Below are 24,403 nucleotides of genomic sequence, written 5' to 3'. Positions count from 1 at the left end.
GAGGGGGAGAGTTACCTGGATGCTGTTTCAGGAGGCAGTCGTACCCATTAGATTACCTACTTCAAATTCGGTCTGTGGTCAAGGATAAGAAGGTGTGACTGTGAGTGAGGTGGTTACGGGGATCCAAGAGGTAGTGCTGGAGGAGGTTCTGCCTTTGAGTTTGTCCAACAGGTCTGAGAATCTTGCTCCCTGTGTGGATGAGAGTGGGGGCTGTAGGAAGGATGAGCAATCGAACCGTGACACTTGTTCAGGGAGCCATTCGGGGGGGGGGGGGGAGAGAAATGTAGTTGTAATTGTGGATAGTATAGTCACAGGAATAGACACAATTCTTTTTTGCAAGGATCGAGAGACCTGAAGGTTGTGTTACCTGCCTGGTGCCCGAGTTTGGGACATCTACTCTTGCTTGCAGAGGAATTTGGAATGGGAGAGGAAAGATCCAGTTGTTGAGGTCCATGTTGGTACCAATGACATAGGTAGAACAAGGAAAGAGGTTCTGCTGAAGGAATTTGAGCAGCTAGGGACTAAATTAAAAAGCAGAACCAACAAGCTAATGATCTCTGGATTGCTACCTGAGCAACGTGCAAATTGGCACAAGGTCAATAAGATCAGAGAGTTAAATGCGTGGCTCAAAGATTGGTGTGGGAGAAATGTGTTTTAATTCGTGGGACATTGGCACCAGTATTAGGGAAGGAGGGAACTGTTCCATTGGGGACCATGGCTGTGGATAGGGCTTTCAACTAAATAATAGGGGGGCTGGGTTCAACAGATTGGAAAAAGTATGGATAAAGTTAAAAGGAAGGAGAGTGCAGCAGAAGTTACTGAAGTCTCCAGAATAAAGAACAAGACAAAGTTTAGAAAAGGATAAGAATTTAGCTTTAGGCAACATGGAGACAAATTTGAGAAGAAGGGCAGTGAATACAGGACTGAAGGTGTTATATTTTAATGCATACGGAATAAGGTAGATGAGCTTAGCGCAGTTAGAAATTGGCAGATATGATGTTGTGGGCATCACAGAGTTGTGGCTGAAAGAAGATCACAGCTGGGAGCTAAACAATCAAGGGTACACATCCTATCGAAAAGACAGCCTGGTGGCTCTATTGGTTAAAAAAAATGAAATCAAATCCTTAGCAAGAAGTGACATAGGATCAGAAGATATAGTATCTTTGTGGGTAGAGTTAAACTGCAAGGGTAAAAAGACTCTGCTGGGAGTTAAATACAGGCCTCTGAATAGTAGCCAAGATGTGGGGTACAAATTACAACAGGAGATAGAAAAGGTGTGTAAGAATGGCAATATTATGGTTGTCATGGGGGATTTCAGTATACAGCTAGATTGGGAAAATCAGGTTGGCACTGGATCCCAAGAGAAGGAATTTGTAGAATGCCTACAAGATGACTTTTTACAGCAGATTATGGTCAAGCCCACTAGGGAAAAGGCAATTCTGGATTTGGTGTTGTGCAGTAAACCAGATTTAATTTAGAAACCTTAAGGTAAAGGAACCCTTCGGAGTCAGTGATCATAATATGATAGCATTCACCCTGCAATTTGAGAGGGAGAAGCTAAAATCAGATGTATTGATATTACAATTGAGTAAAGGTAACTACAGAGGCATGAGAGAGAAGCTGGCCAAAGTTGCTTGGAAGGGGACCTAGCAGGGATGACTGTAGAGCAGCAATGGCAGGAGTTTCTGGGAGTAATTCAGAAGATGCAGGGACATTTCATTCCAAAGGAGAAGAAGCATTCTAAAAGGAGGATGAGGCAACCGTGGCTGACAAGGGATGAAAACAAAAGCATAAAAGCAAAAGAGGGCATACAATATTGCAAAAATTAGTGGGAACAAAGAGGATTGGGAAGCTTTCAAAAACCAAAAGAAGGCAACTAAAAAAGCAATAAGGGGAGAAAGATGAAATATGAAGGTAAGCTAGCCAATAATATAAAAAGATACCAGAAGTTTTTTCAGATATATAAAGAGTAAAAGAGAAGCAAGAGTAGGCATTGGAGCCGCTGGAAACAATGTTGGAGAGGTAGTGATGGGGAACAAAGGAAATGGCAGAAAACTGAATAAGTATTTTGCATCAGTCTTCACTGTGAAAGGGCACCAGCAACACACCAGAAATTCGAGAGAGTCGGGGGCAGAAGTGACTGTAGTCACTATAATTAAGCAGAAGGTGATTGGAAGCTGATGAGTCACTTGGACTACACCCAGTGTTCTGAAAGCAGTAATTGAAGAGATTGTGAAGGCATTAGTAGTGATCTTTCAAGAATCACTGGATTCAGGAATGGTCCAGAGGACTGGAAAATCACAATGTTACTCTATTCTTTAAGGGAGTGAGGTAAAAGACAGGAAATTATAGGCCAGCTAGCCTAGACTTCAGAGGTGGTAAGATTTAGAGTCCATTATTAAGGATTAAGTTTTGGGGTACTTGAAAGCACATGATAAAAGAGGCTGAAGTCAGCATGGCTTCCTTAAGGAGAGATCTTGCCTAAAAATCTGTTGGAATTCTTTGAAGAAGTAACAAGCAGGATAAACAAGGAGAGTCAGTGAATGTTGTTTATTTGGATTTTCAGAAGGCCTTTGACAAGGTGCTGCACATGAGGCTCCTAAACAAGATAGGAGCCCATGGTATTACAGGAAAGGTACTAGAATGGACGGGAAGGTTAGCTGACAGGCAGAAGGGAAAGAGTGGAAATAAAGGGGGTCTAACGTGGTTGGCTGCCAGTGACTAGTGGTGTTCCACAGGTATCAGTGTTGGGTCTGCTACTTTTCACATTACATGTTAATGATCTGGATGACAGAATTGAAGGCATTGTGGCCAAGTTTGTGGATGATACAAAGATAGATGGAGGGGCAGGTAGTTTTGAGGAAGCAGGGAGTCTGCAGAAGGCCTTGGACAGGTTGGGAGAATGGGCAAAGAAGAGGCAGATGGAATAAGTGTAGGGAAGTGTATGGTCATGTACTTTGGTAGAAGGAATAAAGGCATAGACTATCTTCTAAACTAGGAGCGAAGTCAGAATTGGAGGTGCAAAAGGACTTGGGAGTCTAGTGCAGGATTTCCTAAAAGTTAACTTGAAGATTGAGTCGGTAGTAAGGAAGGCAAATTCAATGTAGCATTATTTCGAGAGGACTAGAATATAAACAAGGATGTCATGTTGAGGCTTTGTAAGGCATTAGCCAGACCCCATTTGGAATATTGTGAGCAGTTTTGGGCCCCATATCTAAGGAAGATATGCTGGTGTTGGAGAGGGTCCAGAGGAGGTTTATGAGAATGATCCCAGGAATAAAAGGATTAATGTATGAGGAGTGTTTGATGGTTTTGGGCCTGTACTCACTGGAGTTTAGAAGGATGTGGGGGATATGTCATTGAAAACTACCGAATACTGAAAGGCCTGGATGGAGTGGACGTGGAGAGGATGTTTCCAGTAGTGGGAGAGTCTAGGACCAGAGGGCACAGCCTCAGAATAAAAGGCCGTCCCTTTGGAACAGAGATGAGGAGGAATTTCTTTAGGCAGAGGGTGGTGAATCTGTGGAATTCATTGCCACAGACGGCTGTGGAGGCCACATCATTGGGTATATTTAATGCGGAGGTTGATGGGTTCTTGATTAGTATTGGTGACAAAGGTTACGGTGAGAAAGCAGGAGAATAGGGTTGAGAGGGAAAAATAAATCAGCCATGATCGAATGGCGGAGCCAACTCTGAGCCAGTTGGCCTAATTCTGCTCCCATATTTTATGGTCTTATACAGTATGTGAGAATGCGGGAAGAATAAAATATGGGGATTAATGTACTATAATGTAAATGGTTAGCATGGACTGGGTGGGCCATGGGGCCTGTTTTTATGCTGTATCTCTCTATAACTCTTTAAGCTCTTGCAACAAAGTCCAATGTACCACATGCCAACCTAATTGGTAATTTGTGTACAACCCATACTGCTACACAGCTTGGTACCATCAGGAAACATGAGTATTACACTTGTTCACCTCATCCAGGTCATTGATAAAGACTGTGAACAGCTGGAGCCCTGACACAAGTCAATGTGGGACCCGCTAGTTACAACCTCGCAACCTAAAATGATTTCATTCTTGCTCTGTAATGTCAAATAATTATTCCAAGTAGAATTAAACTAAAACTGTTAAGGATCAAATGGGTCAAGTTGGAGAGAGAATGTTTATTTTAAGTCAAAAGAGTATGTAATGGATGCCAAAATAAAAATAACTTTCTATCTACAAACCTGCAAATAAATTATTTAATTCAACCTAAGGACAGAAGAGCTTGCACTTGCATAATGCCTTGCATATTGAGACTTACAAAAATTCTTCACATGCAATGAAGTACTTTTGAATGCCTTAACAAATGATGGAAATGTGGTAGAAAAATTGCACAGAGCACAGTCTCACAAACTGTGTTTTCTTTTAGTGATACCAGTTAATCGAAAGTACTAAACTATTCTTCAAAATTGTGTCCACCTAAATGCAAAGTCTTGGTGTCTGATCTGAAAGATTGCAATTCCATCAGGGCTGGCTATATTTTCTCTGGTTTCTGAAGTGTAACTACATGAATGCTACTAATTTAGCCACGGCAGACACGTGGAGGTCAAAAATTATTGCTGCCTAAAGCAACTCGTCATCCTTTTATCTCCTGTTTTGCAACACCTTTCTCTTCATAAAAGTTATGGCAGTTTAAAGGAAACATCCATAACATAGAAACAGTTGGTTGAAGGTGGACTGGTATTGCTTGATCTCACAAAATAAGCCTTGGAGATCACTGCCAGCCATGTTAATAAGTTATGTGCCACAGGATCCTCTTGCTTCAAAGCAAATAATGTTGGTCAACCTTTTTGCAAGTGGTGGTAAAGAAATCATTAACCTTCCATTAAATATAGCTTGGGTAAAGATCATAACTGTCATCATTGCATTTATTTTGTGTAATATCAATAGATTCCACTAGGTTGGAGGTGGAGAGAAGATGGCCCAAATCCATATTACACAGCGAGATGTGTATTTGTGAGCATTTGGACTGGGGGACCAAGAGGGCTTAACGAATCTGCACTCAGCAGGCTAGCACTAAACAGGGTACCAGTGTATAAGTAGTAACGACATGCTGTGAAAAATCATGAGACCTTCATCTCGGGCAGTGTGTTTGAACAACTGGGTATCACAGTATGTCAAACAGTTGCATCCAGCTGGAAGAAGACTACTTGTAAGAGATAAGAAATGAAATGTTTTACTTAGGGTGCATATATGCTTGGAGAAACCATTTTCACAGTTGCTCAATAAATCTATTTGCAAGTGCTTGTAAGAAGGCTGAGACATGCTTCTCTGTGTTGGTATTTCTAGTGTATTTTTGTTTGAAAATCAAGTGAATTTTTAAACATGTTACTTACTCTGATTAGAACAGCTAATGGAATTACCCACTAATTACAAATTGTGAGTTCTGGAACCTTCATCGCTAACAATGAAGCACACAAGAGCTTCATCAGGAGGCTTCTCATACTTTAGAATAGTACCTGCCTTGAATCTATCTTAGAATCATTAAACTACTTGTTCACTTTAAAACTACTTGCTGAAATCTACACAGAACTATCCTTGTAAAAAGTACAGGTAATGTAAAAACATCAGTATTCTTTCATGGCAGAAGAAACTTTGTAAGTTAAAACAGTTGCATACGTTTCACTAATTCCAAAATACAACAAATAGAACTATATCCTAGGATTATGTTTCTTTGTTTGACTCCAGTGGAAACTCTATACAGTAGACTCTGGGACGCAGGGCTGAAAAAGTAAATGTCAATAATATTGAAATGAAAATGACATTACCATCTACATTATTTGTGATTAATTGCAGCATACTCATTGCTGAAATTTGCAAGTAGGATTGATGAGTCACTCTATAAATATTCAAATGCAATAGTTTTCATTATAGCATATGACCCATCTTTCTTGTTTATCCAAGGAAAATGCTATTGTAATTTTAAATCACAATATTGTAAAATGTATTTGTCAGATTTGAAGATAACTTTCTTCAGCATGTAACTCTGAGGTGGAAAATAGCATATATTATACTTGCACATTGTTAACCAAAAAACTAGATGGCAATCAGGTAATCATGTGGAATGTCACAATGCATCAGCTTGGTATATCAGTCATAGTCAAGTCTGTTTTAATTATCCTTAATGGAATGCTCTAGAAAATCTGATTTAAAAGTACCTATTTATCTCAACACTTCACTCACCTATCTAAATAGATAACAATGCTTGAAAAAGATTATCTGAATATTATGTTCTGAAATTGCTGTTCCTGTATTTTGCGTAGCACAGAACCAGCAATGAGAACTGAATATCCAAGTTTTCTATAATTATTTGAAGAACCGTTCTTCATGCCAGTGTCTAGTGGATATGTACATAGTTAACCATTTTGGAGTAAAGAGCTGGGTTTCACAAAGTTGAATCGGACCCAACCATTAGCTGATTTTTTTTTCTACAATTTTTTCACAGTATGTTTTAATGGGAGTTTTTTAATGTTGCAAACACATATAAATTTTTTGTTTGTCCTTCCCGAGTTATTCGTTTGCTTTTGTGAAAATTGAGTATTTTCTTACAATACCAATTTGATAATGAAAGATACAAGTTATCACAACAATTATAGGAAGGTATAACATTTTTTTTTATTGCAGACATACGAAAATAATGAAGTTTATTTACCCAATGATGAAATCTGGGTTTACGAAATTGAAAGTGGTGTATGGTAAGCAATTTCCTCTGATGACAAACTTCCGTTTTTTATATTTCATTACTTTGTTGGAGTGTTTCCCATAACAACAGTTTGCCCATTGTTTAATGGAGAAAATGAATTGTAGTAATACAGTGGCATGCAAAAGTTTGGGCACCTCTGGTCAAAATTTCTGTTACTGTGAATAACTAAATGAGTAAAAGATGACCTGATTTTCAAAAGGCATAAAGTTAAAGATGACACATTTCTTTAATATTTTAAGCAAGGTTACTTTTTCATTTCCATCTTTTACAGTTTCAAAACAACAAAAAAAGAAAAGGGCCCGAAGCAAAAGTTTGGGCACCCTGCATGGTCAGTACTTAGTAACACCCCCTTTGGCAAGTATCACAGCTTGTAAACGCTTTCTGTAGCCAGCTAAGAGTCTTTCAATTCTTTTTTGGGTGATTTTTGCCCATTCTTCCTTGCAAAAGGGTTCTAGTTCTGTGAGATTCTTGGGCCATCATGCATGCACTGCTCTTTTGAGGTCTATCCACAGATTTTCGATGTCGTTTAGGTCAGGGGACTGTGAGGGCCATGGCAAAACCTTCAGCTTGTGCCTCTTGAGGTAGTCTCTTGTGGATTTTGAAGTGTGGTTAGGATCGTTATCCTGTTGTAGAAGCAATCCTCTTTTCATCTTTAGCTTTTTTACAGACGGTGTATGTTTGCTTCCAGAATTTGCTGGTATTTAATTGAATTCATTCTTCCCTCTACCAGTGAAATGTTCCCCGTGCCACTGGCTGCAACACAAGCCCAAAGCATGTTCAATCCGCCCCCTTGCTTAACAGTTGGAGAGGTGTTCTTTTCGTGATATCCTGCACCCTTTTTTCCCCAAACATACCTTTGCTCATTGCGGCCAAAAAGTTCTATTTTAACTGCATTAGTCCACAGGACTTGTTTCCAAAATGCATCAGGCTTGTTTAGATGTTCCTTTGCAAACTTCTGACGCTGAATTTTGTGGAGAGAACGCAGGAAAGATATTCTTCTGATGACTCTTCCATGAAGGTCATATTTGTGCAGGTGTCGCTGCACAGTAGAACAGTGCACCACCACTCCAGAGTCTGCTAAATCTTCCTGAAGGTCTTTTGCAGTTAAACGGGGGTTTTGATTTGCCTTTCTAACAATCCTACGAGCAGTTCTCTCGGAAAGTTATCCTGGTCTTCCAGACCTCAACTTGACCTCCACCATTCCTGTTAACTGCCATTTCTTAATTACATTACAAACTGAGGAAACGGCTACCTGAAAAAGCTTTGCTATCTTCTTATAGCCTTCTCCTGCTTTGTGGGCATTATTTATTTTAAGTTTCAGAGTGCTAGGCAGCTGCTTAGAGGAGCCCATGGCTGCTGATTGTTGGGACAAGGCTTGAGGAGTCTTGAGGAGTAAATAAAGCTTTGAAATTTGCATCACCTGGCCTTTCCTAATGATGACTGTGAACAAACCATAACCCTAACAAGCTAATGAGGGTCTGAGACCTTAGTAAAAGTTATCTGAGAGCTCAAATTTCTTGGGGTTCCCAAACCTTTGCATGGTGCTCCTTTCCTTTTTTCACTCTAACATTGTACAAAACAAAAAAAAAACTAATCTTGCTTAACATGTTGAAAATAATGTTTCATCCTGAACTTTATGACTTTTGGAGATCAGTTCATCTTCTACTCACTTAACTATTCACAGTGACAGAAATTTTGACTGGGGTGCCCAAACTTTTGCATGCCACTGTATGTCTCATTACTGAAGTAAAAGTGTTGCCTCCTGCTGATAAGAACAGGCATTGGAAGTATAATGAGCAAGAATTTGTTGCAGAAATGACAGAATGAATGGTGTCAACTGTGGCGACTCACCGTCTAGTCGGGCGAACCGGCTCGGCAGTCGGGTTGCGCGGCGTCGGAGCGATGAGGCCCAAGATGGCGGCGGGCCTCGTCTTTCCGAGCGACGGGGAGAACCCGCGCGCGGGAAAGTCCTGATGACGTAGGACTTACGTCATTGCCAGTTTTTTTGGGCGGGAGTTTTCTCCCTTAAAGGGCCCGCACAAGGCGGGAAAATAAACCAGTTCTGTTTGGCAATCCTCCGAGTAGAGTCTTGTTTTATTCCGCGGTAGCAACCGCTACATTGGTGACCCCGACGGTCCAAACGGCTTTTGGACCCGCGAAATGGACGACAGCGCAGCAGCCAACGCAGTGGCCCTCAAGCTGCCCACCTTTTGGACACTTCGGCCCAGCGTCTGGTTTGACCAGGCTGAAGCGCAATTCCACCTTCGGCAGATCACCTCCGACTCCACGAAGTACTACCATGTGGTTAGCTCTCTGGACCAGGAGACAGCCGCCCAGGTTGGAGACTTCATCCAGTCGCCTCCGGAGGAAGATAAGTACCCGGCTTTCAAAGATCTTTTGATCCGGACCTTCGGCCTCTCCTGTCGTGAGCACGCCGCCCGCCTGCTTCATCTGGATGGCCTGGGGGACAGATCCCCATCCGCCCTAATGAATGAGATGCTGGCATTGGCCGAGGGACACAAGCCATGCCTGATGTTCGAACAGGCCTTCCTCGAACAGCTCCCCGATGACATCCACTTGTTGTTAGCTGATGCCGACTTCAGCAACCCCCGTGAGGTGGCCGCCCGGGCAGATGTCCTGTGGAGGGCCAAGCGCGAGATCGGTTCGTCCGTCAGTCAAATCACCAGGCCGCGAGCCCAACGCCTGCCTCGCCCGGCCCCAGCAACCGAGCAGCCACGCCCCAGGAACGCAGATGACGACACGGGTGACCAGCTGTGCTTCTACCATCAGAGGTGGGGTGCGGAGGCCCGTCGATGCCGCCCACCCTGCAAGTTTCAGGGAAACGCCAGGGCCAGCCGCCGCTGATGGCTACGGCGGCTGGCCGCCGACAGAGCCTCCTCTTCGTTCAGGACAAGAAATCTGGACGGCATTTCCTCGTTGATACTGGAGCGGAGGTCAGTATTTTGCCCCCGACAGGCCGCGACACTCGTGCCGCCAACGGTACAACGATACGGTCTTTCGGCACCCGTACGCTTCAATTACACTTTGGCGGCAGCCGTTTTACCTGGACCTTTACCCTTGCCACCGTCGCCCGACCACTCCAAGGGGCCGATTTCCTTCGGGCCCACAACCTGTTAGTCGACCTGCGAAGGAAGCGGTTAGTCCACTCTAGCACTCTCCGGACCTATCCCCTGGGAGAAATCAGCCCACCAGCCCCGCGCCTGGACTCCATTACCCTTTCTGGCGACGATTTCGCCAAGCTCCTAGCCGAATTCCCATCGATTTTGGCACCTTCGTTTACAAATTCTCGGCCCACACATGGGGTACGACACCACATCATTACCACAGGGCCACCCCTTCATGCCCGAGCACGACGATTACCTCCAGACAAGCTCCGCCTGGCAAAGGAAGAGTTCCATCACATGGAGGAGCTGGGGATTGTTCGCAGGTCAGACAGCCCCTGGGCCTCCCCCCTGCACATGGTCCCCAAAGCCACCGGAGGGTGGAGGCCCTGCGGCGACTACCACAGGCTGAATGACGCCACCACCCCGGACCGCTATCCCATCCCTCACATCCAGGACTTCGCAGCGAACTTACACGGGGCCCGCATCTTTTCCAAAGTGGACCTCGTTAGGGGATACCACCAATCCCGGTCCATCCGGATGACGTCCCCAAAACTGCGATTATCACCCCATTCGGCCTGTTCGAATTCCTTCGGATGCCGTTCGGCCTTAAGAATGCCGCGCAGACCTTCCAGCGGCTGATGGACGCGGTAGGCCGAGACCTGGACTTCGTGTTCATTTACTTGGACGACATACTGATCGCCAGCCGTAACCGCCAGAAACACCTTTCCCACCTCCGCCAGCTGTATTCCCGCCTCCGCGATTTCGGCCTCACGATTAACCCGTCCAAGTGCCAATTCGGACTTGACTCTATCGATTTCCTCGGCCACAAAATCACCAGCGACGGGGCAACACCCCTACCCGCCAAGGTGGATGCTATCCGCCATTTTGCCCGCCCCGACACAGTCAAAGGCCTACAGGAATTCCTTGGGATGGTCAACTTTTACCATCGTTTCATCCCTGCAGCAGCCCGTATCATGCGCCCTCTGTTCTCGCTGCTGCAGGGAAGGGCAAGGACATCACCTGGACTGACGAGGCTGCGGCTGCTTTCGTTAAGGCCAAAGACGCCCTGGCAGACGCCACGATGCTGGTACACCCTAGGACTGACGTCCCGACTGCCCTCACGGTAGACGCGTCCAACACCGCGGTGGGTGGGGTACTGGAACAGCTACTCGAAGGCCGCTGGCAACCCTTGGCATTTTTCAGCAAACACCTTAGACCGCCCGAACTGAAGTACAGCGCTTTTGATCGGGGAACTTCTAGCGCTGTATCTGGCGGTCCGGCATTTCCGATACTTTCTAGAAGGCAGGCCTTTCACCGCTTTCACCGATCATAAGCCTCTGTCCTTTGCCTTCTCCAAAGTCTCCGATCCCTGGTCAGCTCGTCAGCAGAGACATTTATCCTACATTTCCGAGTTCACAACTGACATCCAACATGTCTCCGGAAAGGATAATGTCGTTGCTGATGCACTTTCCAGACCAACCATCCACAACCTATCCTTGGGTGTCGACTACACGGCCCTGGCTGACGCACAGCAAGCCGACGACGAACTGCCCAGCTACAGAACCGCAGTCTCGGGTCTGCAGCTCTGAGATTTCTTGGTTGGTCCAGGTCAGCGGACCCTACTTTGCGACGTGCGACTGGTCAGCCCCGCCCTATTGTCCCTGCAGCCTGGCGGAGACGCGTTTTGACTCGGTACGTGGGTTGGCGCACCCATCCATCAGATCTACTGTCCGAACTGGTCGCCAGCAAGTTGTCTGGCATGGCCTGCGCAAACAGGTCAGTGAGTGGGCCAGGACTTGTCCGCACTGCCAGACGTCAAAAATCCAGCGACACACCAAGGTCCCACCACAGCAGTTCGAGCCTACCCGTAGGAGGTTCGACCACATACACGTCGACCTCGTGGGCCCTCTGCCGGTTTCAAGAGGAGCCCGGTACCTCCTTACCATCGTGAACCGGTCCACGATGGTAGCCTGAGGCAACCCCCCTGACTGACATCACACTGATTCCTGCGCCCGAGCGCTGCTCACAACTTGGGTCTCACGTTTTGGCGTTCCAGCCCACATCACTTCAGACAGAGGCACCCATTCACTTCCAGTCTCTGGGCTGCATTAGCGAACCTGCTAGGGACGCAGCTGCACACCACCACGGCCTACCATCCTCAATCAAACGGGTTGGTGGAACGTTTTCACCGCCATCTAAAATCGGCCTTGATGGCCCGCCTGAAGGGTCCTAACTGGGTTGACGAGCTGCCTTGGGTCCTGCTCGGCATACGCACTGCCCACAAAGAAGACCTCCGCACTTCGTCAGCTGAGCTTGTATACGGGGCGCCACTAGTTGTCCCCGGGGATTTCATACCTGCCCTTCAGGACCAAGGGGAACAACCCCCAGCAGTTCTACAAAGACTGCGCGAGAAGCTCGGCGCCTTGGCCCCGATTCCCACCTCATGGCACGGTCAAGCCCCATCCTGCCAGCCCAAGGAACTACGGGACTGTAAGTTTGTTTTCGTTCGCAGGGGCACACCTCGGGCGCCATTGCAACGACCATATGAGGGACCGTTCCGAGTCGTACGGAATAACGGATCCACTTTTATTTTGGACATTGGAGGCAGGGAACAGGTTTTCACGGCGGACCGCCTCAAACCGGCCCATTTGGATCTGCAACAGCCTGTCGAGGTTGCCACGCCACGACGCAGAGGCCGTCCCCCTAAGCGGCAGCTGGCACAGCCCACGGACCTTGGGGACTGTCTCGCCGGTTCTGGGGGGGGGTTGTGTGGCGACTCACCGTCTAGTCGGGCGAACCGGCTCGGCAGTCGGGTCGCGCGGCGTCGGAGCGACAAGGCCCAAGATGGCGGCGGGCCTCGTCTTTCCGGGCGATGGGGAGAACCCGCGCGCGGGAAAGTCCTGATGACGTAGGACTTACGTCATTGCCGGTTTTTTTGGGCGGGAGTTTTTCTCCCTTAAAGGGCCCGCACAAGGCGGGAAAATAAACCAGTTCTGTTTGGCAATCCTCCGAGTAGAGTCTTGTTTTATTCCGCGGTAGCAACCGCTACACAACCATTATTAATGCAAGTTTTAGAAAGTTACTGCATAGTTAAACACATCCAGAAGTTGTCACCTATTTGTAAATAATGCAAAAATGGCATCCCACATTGTCACTCCCCATTCAAATACATTGAACAACATACTTGCATATTGAATTTAAATAAAATCTCAATGTTAAAAATTTAGGATTTGTCCATTACCATTTAAGTAGTTTTTGAGGATGTGCTAAACCTTAATTGTTGACAAACAGCCCCTCTGGTAATGAAAATTAACTTCAGGTATTCTTTGATTTATGAAGGAGTTACATTCTTGGAAAACATTTTGTTATACATAAGTAAGAATTCTTAAATGGAAAAAGTGTTCCACATTAATTTCATTTTTAAAAAGCCGTGTTGCATTTTGGAGCTCAAGAATCTTCATTTGGAAAAAAATCTTACTTAAAAATACATTGACACAGATATCTGAAATAAAGTAATCATTTAAAATAAATCTTAAGGAAATAAAAATTTAGGAAGTGTAGCCTTTTTCAGGGTTCTTGCTAAGTAAAATGTGCAAAATCCTGAGGGGTATTGACAGGGTGGACACATCATCTTTTACAAAAATGTAGAAATTTAGCAGTCACTTTCACAAGATTAAGGCCTATTTCAGACAAATGAGGTGCATTTTTTTGAGGGTTGTAAGAATTTGGAATTCTGTGTTAAAGGCTAGTGAAACCAAAATCCTCTTTGAAGGAGATTCTTGATAAGCAGGATACAAGGCTACTGCAAGTAGGTGGGAATACATTAGAATTAGATCAGCCATTTTCTTATTGAATGGCAGAGTATGCTAAAGGGAGTGAATGATAAGCAATTTGTGTTGGTTTTATCATGTCAAGTTGGTGATGGAGGAGGTGAATAGTATAGTTGTCTCTGATGTTCCGATGATGGTGGATGGAGTTTATTATGTTAAAGGCAAGGTTCTTTCTGTAACCATTCCTGGATACTGATAAATGAGGCTCAAGGAAGGTGTCAATGGATATCCAGCCATGGACTGGTTAGTTGGACATCCAAGGGTATTGTCGCTGATGAGCAAATCTCTGTTCTCTGGGTTACTCTTTGCACAATATTGTTTGATGACTGGTGGGACAGAGGTGGAAGAAATAACAGGATGTAATCTTGGACAAACTGTGCAGTAATTCAGGCTTTTTGTTAAGTTACCACATATTTGTAAGATTGGCCTTAGAAAACCTGAGGGCTCTAAAGGGATATTCAGACAGGTACGGTTAAGAGCAATTTAAGAATACACTTACCCTCAGAATTGCTTTGAAGGATAAGACTAAAGAGATCTTTGGTTACTGTAAAGCCTGGAGCAGTTTTCTCATCCCTGAATATGAACTTGCATAAAGGTATCCTCTTCGATGTTAAACACTTGTTTAAGAGAGTGATCATTTTCCTTTGATTCATTTAAACTCTTCAGAAAAGTTTTCACTATCATGCAATCTCTAATTGCTCCCCAGCAAGACTAATATATGCATGTTTGCTCACTTCTTGAAGCATTCAAACTAGTCATGGCTGGCCTTGAACATTTCAGCACTTTCACAAGGTTTGTCACCACCTCCATGTTCTTCACAAGTCCATAATCTTGCCTTTTCTGACTCATTCACCATCCTCTGTGGCGCATAACAATCTGCTTAACAAAAAAAGTTAAGCAGGTGGTATGATATTTTCTAATCACTTGCTTAACCCTTTTTTCATTCTTTCCATTATAATATCTCCATCTCTGACCTTCAGTGCATTTCCACAAGTACCATCTACTATAATCACCTGAGGTCTTTTCTTAATGGTCAGTTGTGTCAATAGTCAATTTATGCCAGTAGGCAGTAGTTTGTTCCAATAGTTACGTATACCAAAAGTCTGTGTAAATAGCAGTTTGTTTCAGTTCAGCTGTCAGTCTGTTGGCTAATAATATTGGTTGACACAGCCGCAACTGGGATTTCCATTGCAGTTTATCTGTGTCTCTACCCCCTAACATTATCTGTTGTTTGATTATAGTGGGGGAAAAAGCCTTGGTAAATTGGGAACTGAGAGTTGATGCAAGAGTTGATATTCCTTAATTTTTTAAGTTGTTAGACAGTTTAGTTGCATTTTAAACTCCACATGAAAAGTTGTGGAAATTACAGAAGGACAAGGCTACCATTTCATTAGTTTTGTGAATGCTGACTAATATTTCTTCTGAAACTGACTCGGAGGTGGCTTGGATTTTGCAGTTAATGGTTAATCATCTCTGATCTATGGTGAAAAGTTCATCCTTCTGCTGAGCAGCCTTCTGGTGAAAATCTCTTATTGTGGGCAGTGTAATAATCTCCTCCACTGATGAGAATAATGAAAAAGAATGAAACAAAGTAGTTCGAATAGGAATGGGCCATATGGCCTTTCAAGTGTACTCTGCCATTCAGTACGATCGTGACTCATCTTTTCTTGGTCTCAATTCTTTTTGCTTGATGCCAATTAGCTTTTAGCCTCTATAGTAACCATCTATCTATCTTGGCCTTGAATGCATGTAATGACTCGGCCTCTGTAGTTCTCTGGGGAACAATTCCAAAGAATTGCAACCTTCAGAAGAAATTCCTTCTTGTATTTGAATTAAGTTGGTGACCCATTACTCTGAAATTATGCCCCCCTAATTCTAGATAGACTTATGAGGGCAAACATCCCCACGGCATCAACCTTGTCAAGCACTCTCTGAATCTTGTATTGTCTTTTCACTCATTTTTCTAAACTCCAGAGAGTATAGTCCCAACTTGCTCAATCAATGTTTGGAAAAGATCATTTTAATTCCTGGAATCAATCTGGGGTATCTTCTCCAAAATGACTTTAATAAAAATGTACCCTTTCTTAAATAAGGAGACCAAAACTGCACGCAGCACTGTCTATACAGTTGCAACAAGGTTTCTGTATAGTTTTACTCCATCTCTTTTGCAATCAAGGACAACATTCCATTTGTCTTCCTTATTACTTGCTACGTCTGCTTGCCAACATTGTATTTAAAGAAAGAGGACATCTAGATCCTTCATACAGCAGTATTTTATAGTTCATCTCCACTTAAACAATATTTATATCTGACCAAAGTGGATAGCCTCTGATTTCCCCACATTACGCTTATAGGGCCACAGTGACACAGTTAGTGGAGCCGCTGCTTTGGAGCAATAGAGACCCTCACCTGGGTTCAATCCTGACCGTGGGTGCGGTCTGCATGCAGTTTGCACATTCTCCCTATAACCACGTGTGTTTTTTCTTCCAAGTTTAGTTTCCTCCCACATCACAAAAGTGTGCAGGTTGGAAGGTTAATTGGTCACTGAAAATTGTCCTGAGTGTGTAGGTGATTGGTAGAATCTGGGGGATGTTGAGAATATCGGGAGACTTTTTTAAAAAAAAAAGGGATTAATGTAGGATTACTATAAATGGGTGGTGGATGGTTGGTGTAAAGTTGGTAGGCCAAAGAGCCTGTTCTGTGCTGTATCTCTCTGACTTTATACTACACTTGTCAAATTTCTGACCCCTCACTTAACCTAGCTCTTTCCCCTTGCATCCCCAATGACATCCTCACATTTGCTTTGCCAACTATCATTGTATCATAAGCAAATTTGGCTACACTACACATGGTTCTTTCATCTGGTTGTATTCTGAGAATCTGAAAATTACCTGTTTATCCTGACTGTTTCTGGCTCTGTGAACCCCCAAAGGTCAGCATGCAGTTGGAAAACCAGTTAGCAAGTTTGGGACTTCCACGTTCACGTATGCTTCTGTAGAAATCCTGAACTTGTTGGTAATTGTGCTGAGAAATGCTAGTAGTTTCCTGCAGCCTAGATTGTGTACTGGGGTTCAATTGTCTTTTTCTGAGACTTTTGATGCAAGTGTTACCACTGAGCCAAGTGTGACATCTGAAAGTAGAATGTAACTATCCACCATTCAGATATAACTATAAGGAAACACGAAAAAATGTGGAAGATATCACTATGAAAGTAATTTTTGCCTAAGTTCTTGAAATGTTATTTTGCCATGTCACCCTTTTATTGCATTCTTTCAATATAGGCAGAGACGACCAATGAAGGGAGACCTTCCTCGTCCAATGTCAGGAAGCTGTGCAGCATGCTTGAATGGAGTCATGTACATTTTTGGAGGATATGATGATCTGGGATATAGTAATGAGGTAGGTCTTGTCTCGTGCTTTTGCCTTGTTTGTCAGGTCATCTGCTGTGTTTAAACTTCCAAGCTAGAGAACATGTTTTTGTTTAAAATGCTTCATCTTGCCTTCAGTAAACAGTATAGCACAATGATGTTCAAAATTCATAGGCTCAAAAGTAATGCTTTATCTACAACACTACCAATTTTAAGCTTAAAGATGCAATCCCAGCATCACATTTTTATTCCATGTTGTAGTGTTAAACTCTTAGCAAGTATTTTAATTTCTTCCTGGCTTTCCACATGCCCTTCTCTCCTGAAAATGCTGATCCATTTTAAAGCCTCGTTGTTTGCTGAAATGACAGTGGCCTGAATCATACACCAGGCAACACACTGGTACCTCATTCTCCACGCTAGGCCTGCAGTTATATTAGCTTTTTGGAGTTTACAATGCCAAGGTGATGGAAGCCAAGGCCTGCCCCCAGACTGGTCAAGTGGTCTGACAGTTTGTGCTGCCAGAGGCCTTTTCCACTGTCTCTAAATGTGTCTGACATTGAAATACATGTATATAATTAATAATATATTTGAGAACGCTTAACTAGTGCATATTACCTAAAATCATTTAATATTAATTAAAGGAGGGAAAAAAAAACACTTGGCTTCATTTAGAGTCTTAAATCTAAACAAAGGAACCGATTTAAAAACGTGAGAATAGAGTTGGCTGTGGTTGATTGGGGGAATACATTGAAAAATATGACAGTGAACTGCCAGTGATTTGTATTTGAAGAAATAATATATAAATTGCAAAAAAAAAAATCCTTTCAAGGCACAAGTATCCAACGGGAAAACTGATTCATCTGTGGCTGATAAGAGAAATTAAAATTAGTGTTAAGTCCATGGGAAAGGCTCATAAAATTGCCAGAAATAGGAGGCATGAGGATTAGGAACATTTTAGAACTTGGCAAAGGAGGATCAAGAGATTGTTAAAGGAAGATGAGATGGAATATGAGAGCTGGCCAGAAGCATAAAAGCTGAGTGTAAAAGCTTATATATGTACATAAAAAGCAAAACACTAGTGCAGGCAAATGTTGGACATCTTACAAGCCAAGAGAGGAAGATTTATAATAGGGAATAACAAAATGGCAGGAGAGTTAACTGAGTATTTTACGTGTGTGTTCATTATAGAAGACACAGAACCTGCCGCATATATCGTAAAATTGAAGGTACAGCAAGAAGGAGGAGCTAGCTAACTATTGGTCAAAAAATGACACTTGAGAAGTTGTTGAGCTTGAAGGCTGATAAATGCCAAGGACCTAATGATGTGTCTTTCAAGATGGTGGATGTTTTAGTTAACATCTTCCCAAGTTCTGGAGTGAATCCTGTGGTTTGTAGGGTATTGCATGTCACCACACATTTTTTTTTAATAAAAAAAGGGAAACAACCAACTTGACATTGGTAGGGAAAATGTTGGAATCTATAATGAAGGATGCAGTAACAAAACACCATGAAAAGGTCAGCTTGGAATTATGAAAAGAAAATCATGTTTGACTAATTTACTGGAATTCCTTGAGCATGTGCCTAGAAGAATAGGTAAGGAGGAACTGTTGGTATGGTGTATTTAAACTTTTGGAAATAGCTTGATAAGATTCCATTCAGAAGCACGATCAATCAGTTTAGAATATGTGTAACTGGTGGTAATTCACTGACGTGGATTGAGAATTGGTTATTGGAAATAGACCTTCCTCAGGTTGGCAGGCTTTGACCACAGGGATTGGTGTTTGGGCACAAGCTATTCACAACAATTTGGCTGAGGGAGCAAAAATGTCATATTTCCAAGACAAGAGTCTGCAGATGCTGGAATCTAGAACAACGCAGGACTGATGCAGGGACTTGACTCAAAACATTGTCTTAATCTTTTGCCTCCCCAGATGTTGCTTGACCTGCTGAGTTCTTCTGGTCTTCTGTTTTTTGTCATATTTCCAAGTTTGCTGCTGATACTAAATTACATTGCAAGTACAGAGGAACTTTCAAGGGGATGTGGACAGGCTAGATAAGTGGGCAAGAAGATCACCAATAGAATATTAAGTGGGGAATGGGAAGTTATCCATTCTAGTGCACATAAAAGAAAAGCAGAGTATTTGTTAGTTGGTGAGAGAGTGGGTAGTGTTGATGTTCAAAGAGACCTCTGCTTCTACAAAAGTCACTGAATGTGCACGTATAACAAAAGATTAAGAGGGAAAATGGTATGTTAGGCTTTATTACAGAAGGATTTGAATACAAGAGTATGGAAGTCATATTGCAATTGTATTGGGTATTGATAAAACCACAGCTAGAGTACTGCATACAGTTTTGGTCTCTCTACTTAAGAAGGGATGTACTTTCCTTTGCAAGAGTTGGGGAAGATTGATTAGACTGATTCCAGGGATGGCAGGTTTGCTTTATAAAGGAGAGATTAAATAGACCAGGACTGTATTCTGTAGAGTTCAGAAGAATGAGAGGAGATCTCATCAAATCATTAAAACATTCTTAAAGGACGACAGATTATTTGCAGGGCATATGTTTCCCCTGACGCAGGAATCTATGACAGGAAAAAAGATTCAGAATAAGGGGCAGGTGATATAGAACGGAGGAAAAAATCCTTCATTCAGAGGCTTTTGAATTCTCTACCTCAAAGACCTGTGGAGAGTTGGTTGTTGTATTCATTCAAGACAGATCTATGGATTTTTAGATGTTATGGGAATCAAGCTAGAAGATGATGCTGAGATGGAAGAACAACTCAAATTTAATGAAGTACATCAGGCTTGAAGATCCACCATTTCTTAGTCCTGTTCATATTCCTTTTTTTCTTTGTAACAAAGGTCAGCAATCCTGTTTGAATGAATAGGACTTTGAGCTGACGGGCCAGAGGCAAAGTCTATCTAGCCGTTCAGCCTAGTACAGTTGGTAAATTGGTTTATTATTGTCACGTGTACCAAGGTATCGTGAAAAACTAGTCTTGAATACTGTCCATACAGATCAATTCATTATAACAGTGCATTGAGGTAGGACAAGGTAAAACAATAAGAGTGCAGAATAAAGTGTTACGGTTACAGAGAAAGTGCAGTGCAGGTAGACAATAAGGTGCAAGGTCAGAACAAGGTAGATTGTGAGGTCAAGAGTCCATCTATAATACTAGGGAACTGTTCAGTCATTTTATAACAGTTGGATGGAAGCTGTCCTTGAGTCTGGTGGTATGTGCTTTCAGGCTTTTGTATCTTCTGCCTGATGGGAGAGGGGAGAAGAGAGAATGTCCAGGGTGGGTGGGGTCTTTGATTATGCTGGCTGCTTTACTGAGGCAGCGAGAAGTGTAGAGAGAGTCCATGGAGGGAAGACTGGTTTCTGTGATGTGCTGAGCTGTGTCCACAGTTCTCTACAGTTTCTTGTTTTCACGGGCAAAGCAGTTGCCATACCAAGCCGTGATGCATCAGATAGGATGCTTTCTATGGTGCGTTGATAAAAATTGGTGAGGGTCAAAGGAGATGTGCAAAATTTCTTTAGTCTTCTGAGGAAGTAGAGGCACTAGTGAGCTTTCTTGGCCATGGCATTAATAAGGTTGGACCAGGACAGGCTAGGGTGATGTTCACTCCTAGGAACTTGAAGCTCTCAACCCTCTCGACCTCCGCAGCGTTGATGTAGACAGGAGCATGTGCACTGCCCCCCTTCCTGAAGTCAATGACCAGCTCTTTATTTTGCTGACATTGAGGGAAAGGTTGTTGTCATGACACCATGTCACTAGGCTCTATGTCTCCTTCCTTTACTCTGACTCATTGTTAATCGAGATACGGCCCACTACAGTGGTATCATCTGCAAATTTGTAGATGGAGCTAGAGCAGAATCTGGCCACACAGTCATGAGTGCATAGGGAGTAGAGTAGGGGCCTGAGGACACAGGCTTGTGGGGTATCGGTGTTGAGAATAATTGTGCTGGAGATGTTGCTGCCTATCCTTACTGATGGCAGTCTGTTGGTCAGGAAGTCGAGGATCCATTTGCAAAGGGAGGTAAACTGTTCCTGTGTCCAGTGCTGACGTCTGACCTGCTGCATGTTCAGTACTCATAAGCTATCTTTATTAGTCACATGTACATCCAAACACAGTGAAATACATCTTTTTGTGTAGTGTTCTGGGGGCAGCCCATAAGTGTCGCCATGCTTCTGGCGCCAACATAGCATGCCCACAAAGTTCCTAACCTGTATGTCTTTGAATGTGGGAGATAACTGGAGCACCCAGAGGAAACCCACGTAGGCACTGGGAGAACGTATTCTATGCTGGAACACACTGACACATGCATTGCAGCTAGCCAGTGGTTCCCTTCTGATTTCTGTCATAATGAGAGTGATAGACACTCAAATAAGTTGCATCAAATATGTGCAAGGCCATCGTTACCCTCTGCTGCTTACAGTAAATATTGATTTTATTTTTGTTTTAAGTAAGCCATTTGAAAAAAGTTAAATTCTATATACCATAAAGTTGCTATTGCATTTCCGAAGGTTGGAAGTTTATTATTTTTCAAGTCAAGTCAATTTTCAGAAGGTGGCATCAGTTACCTATTTTGTATCTCTCATCCTCTATATTCCACCTAAAGGAGTAGGCATTTGATCTTTTCCAGGGTGTCCCAGCTTAGAGTGGGAACCAACAGTAATGTGATTATATGCTTTGCATAAAACCAAATTAAAATATGAAAATACTTTAATGAGTTAGGTGGCATCTGGGGAGAGAGAAATAGTTTAACATTTCAGGCAAATGAACATTTTCACTGGAACAGTTGAGCTGTGGATATCACAACAAAGGAAATTATTTATTGTAGTTCCTATGGATCATTTTCAAAATTTCTTGTAAAATGATTAGTAAATTATCATCATTTTCTGTTCGGTTTGAAATTAGAACAACACTGATCCATTGTTTTATTTATATGTTTGATACAGCTGTATTGTGTTAATTTGCAAGTAAAGAATGATGTGTTTACTTGGAAGAAGATCTGTAATTACCAAGGAAATCCTCCTACTCCAAGAGATAAACTTTCTTGCTGGGTACATAAAGACAAGTAAGTTGCTAAAGCATATGTATTGATAAAATTGATGTTCTGTTCACTCTCTTAAATTACCCCTCAAGATTGTAAGTACTATGTAATGAATAGACACATGTTGATGTTCAAGGGACCTTAGTGCCTTAGTGTGCTTGTTGTATGTCAACTTTTGGGGTTGGGGGGGGGGGTGTAGAGACAGGACTTATTAATGTCTTAACCAAAAGGAAATATGCAGTAGCTGATACAATAATCTCATGACTGCACTGAAATTTCAGTTTAGATTATGTACAGGTAGAGGTGACCCCCACATTACAACTGGTACAGTAAAGGAAATGCACCTTTAGAACATTCTCAAATCACGACCCAGAATTTTGACATACAGAATAAAATTCGCTCTCATGGCAATTGTATGGGGAATATGGGGGGGGGGGGCACGGGGGAAATAAGTAAGAACAAAACATGTTTCTTGATGCATGAACAGATGACATGGCTTGCATTACAGTAATTGCTATATTGACCATTTTCTAGGAATGTAGTCACCACCCCCCCACCCCAGTAATGCAGGTGGGTTCACCTGTAGTCAAGGGTCTGGAGTGGGATGTCAACCCACCAACCTTTGACACAGAGCCAAGTATGCTAACAATGGATTGCACTGTGTAGGATAACTAGATTTGTAATCAAATTAACCTTCTAACTTGCTGAATAAGTTTTGTACTTTTTATTTCAGTTAAAATGAGCTTATGTATTTGTTAGAATGAATTTCAGTTTGGCTGTCTCTGACTATTTTGCCATTAATTGAAAGTATTTAGGAATATTTAATAGCTTTTTTTCCTGTGGTTTATCATAAATGAGTTGCATGGAGCTTACTAAGCTGTATCAGTAAGTTATTATAGCAAATTAAAATCAGTAAAATTTTTCCTGTTTTTAAAAATATAATTACTTTGTGACAGGTTGATTTACTTTGGAGGCTATGGGTGTAAGAAAATAAGTGAACTAAATGATTCATTTGATGTGAATGAAGCATCCTGGGTAAGATCTTGTCATTTTAATAATTAAATTTTTATCTATTTGGTAATTCTCTTACATTTCTGGGGATTGTTATGAACCTTGTTATTCGTGGAAATTACTGTCTTGTCACTGTGATCACAGCAACATTTTTTAGTTAATTTATCATAGAAGATGTTTTGGACACAAAATGGATAATATTTCGGGTGCAGTATTTACTTCATTATCTACCATTGCGAAGCTATACAGTCTTTCAGATTCACCAAAGTTTGTTGTTGTAGTATGAATCTATCTGACAGAGAATGTCTAAATATTTTGTCCAGCAGTTGCAAGGTATAGTTTGACTAGTCTAACGAGTCTGTGCAGCAGATGCACCCTTGATTTATATCTGAATGTTGTCTGCTCTTAGCAATTATGGACTCTGGAGCTACCTATTTATTTTGCTCTTGAATTCTTCTATGATCTTCAATTGGCCAAATTGACTACACTGATAGTTCTTTTTCACTATGTAGTGTTGGTGGCTTTCCCATGCATTACGGTTTCAGTTTTTACCCATGTTGTAACTATTCAATTGTAACCAAAGCAATTGAGTGTACTTTTGATCACACCCTGCCATGTGAGTGATTATCGAGTTCACATGCCTGTTGATGGTTTATACCTTAACTGCTAAAATATAATTGGCCATGTAAGATTTCCTAGTTAATGTGATGACAAGAAAGCTAATTTACTGTGAAATAGTAGCATAAACAAAAAGTGATGAAAGCCCATACTGATTTTCTGAGTGAAAATTTTCAAGATGTTCAATCACTTAACATGAACTTTAGTAAATTACCAACAATTGAGACACTAGAGACTACAGATCCTGAAATTCTGGAGCAACAGAAAAAGGCGCTGGAGGAACTCAGCAGGGTCAGGCAGCATCTATGGAGGGAAATGGACAGATGAAGGGTCATGACCTGACTATAATTGCCTGGCTTACCTTGCTACTATTTCTTATGTTTTTAAGAAAGATAAGCCATTTGGTCCATCATGCTTGATCTTTTACTTCATTTTACTTTCCTGTACAAACCCTATGTCCTTTAGTTCCCTAATATCCAAAAATCTATTAATCACTGCCTTGAATATACCTGTAACTGAGAGTCCATGGCCCTTTTGAGTAGACAATTCAAAAGATTTGTTATCCTCAGGATAAAGAAATCTCTCTTCACTTCAGTCCTGAATGGCTAACCCTGTACTACAAGGCCGTGACCCCTGGTTCTAGATAA

The 24,403-nt window shown here is 42.5% G+C and overlaps 1 protein-coding gene across 4 annotated transcripts in view; it reads left to right on the top strand.

The window, feature by feature from the left end:
- Nucleotides 1-24,403, top strand: part of LOC127568755 (kelch domain-containing protein 1) — an 85,439-nt gene that overhangs the window by 21,170 nt on the left and 39,866 nt on the right. For 3 of the 4 annotated variants that reach the window (XM_052012904.1, XM_052012885.1, XM_052012874.1), the window contains exons 2-5: nt 6,668-6,738; nt 16,983-17,100; nt 22,033-22,151; nt 23,084-23,162. In XM_052012904.1, coding sequence (XP_051868864.1) covers nt 16,996-17,100; nt 22,033-22,151; nt 23,084-23,162 — 303 coding nt within the window. In that variant the 5' untranslated portion in view covers nt 6,668-6,738; nt 16,983-16,995. The remainder of the gene's footprint in view (nt 1-6,667; nt 6,739-16,982; nt 17,101-22,032; nt 22,152-23,083; nt 23,163-24,403) is intronic. The other variant, XM_052012894.1, reaches the window with a different exon arrangement.

This window comes from Pristis pectinata, chromosome 1 (assembly GCF_009764475.1).
Source record: "Pristis pectinata isolate sPriPec2 chromosome 1, sPriPec2.1.pri, whole genome shotgun sequence".
NCBI classification, from domain to species: Eukaryota; Metazoa; Chordata; class Chondrichthyes; order Rhinopristiformes; family Pristidae; genus Pristis; species Pristis pectinata.
Note: the sequence above shows the minus strand (reverse complement) of the source record. Positions and strands in the feature narration are given on the sequence as shown.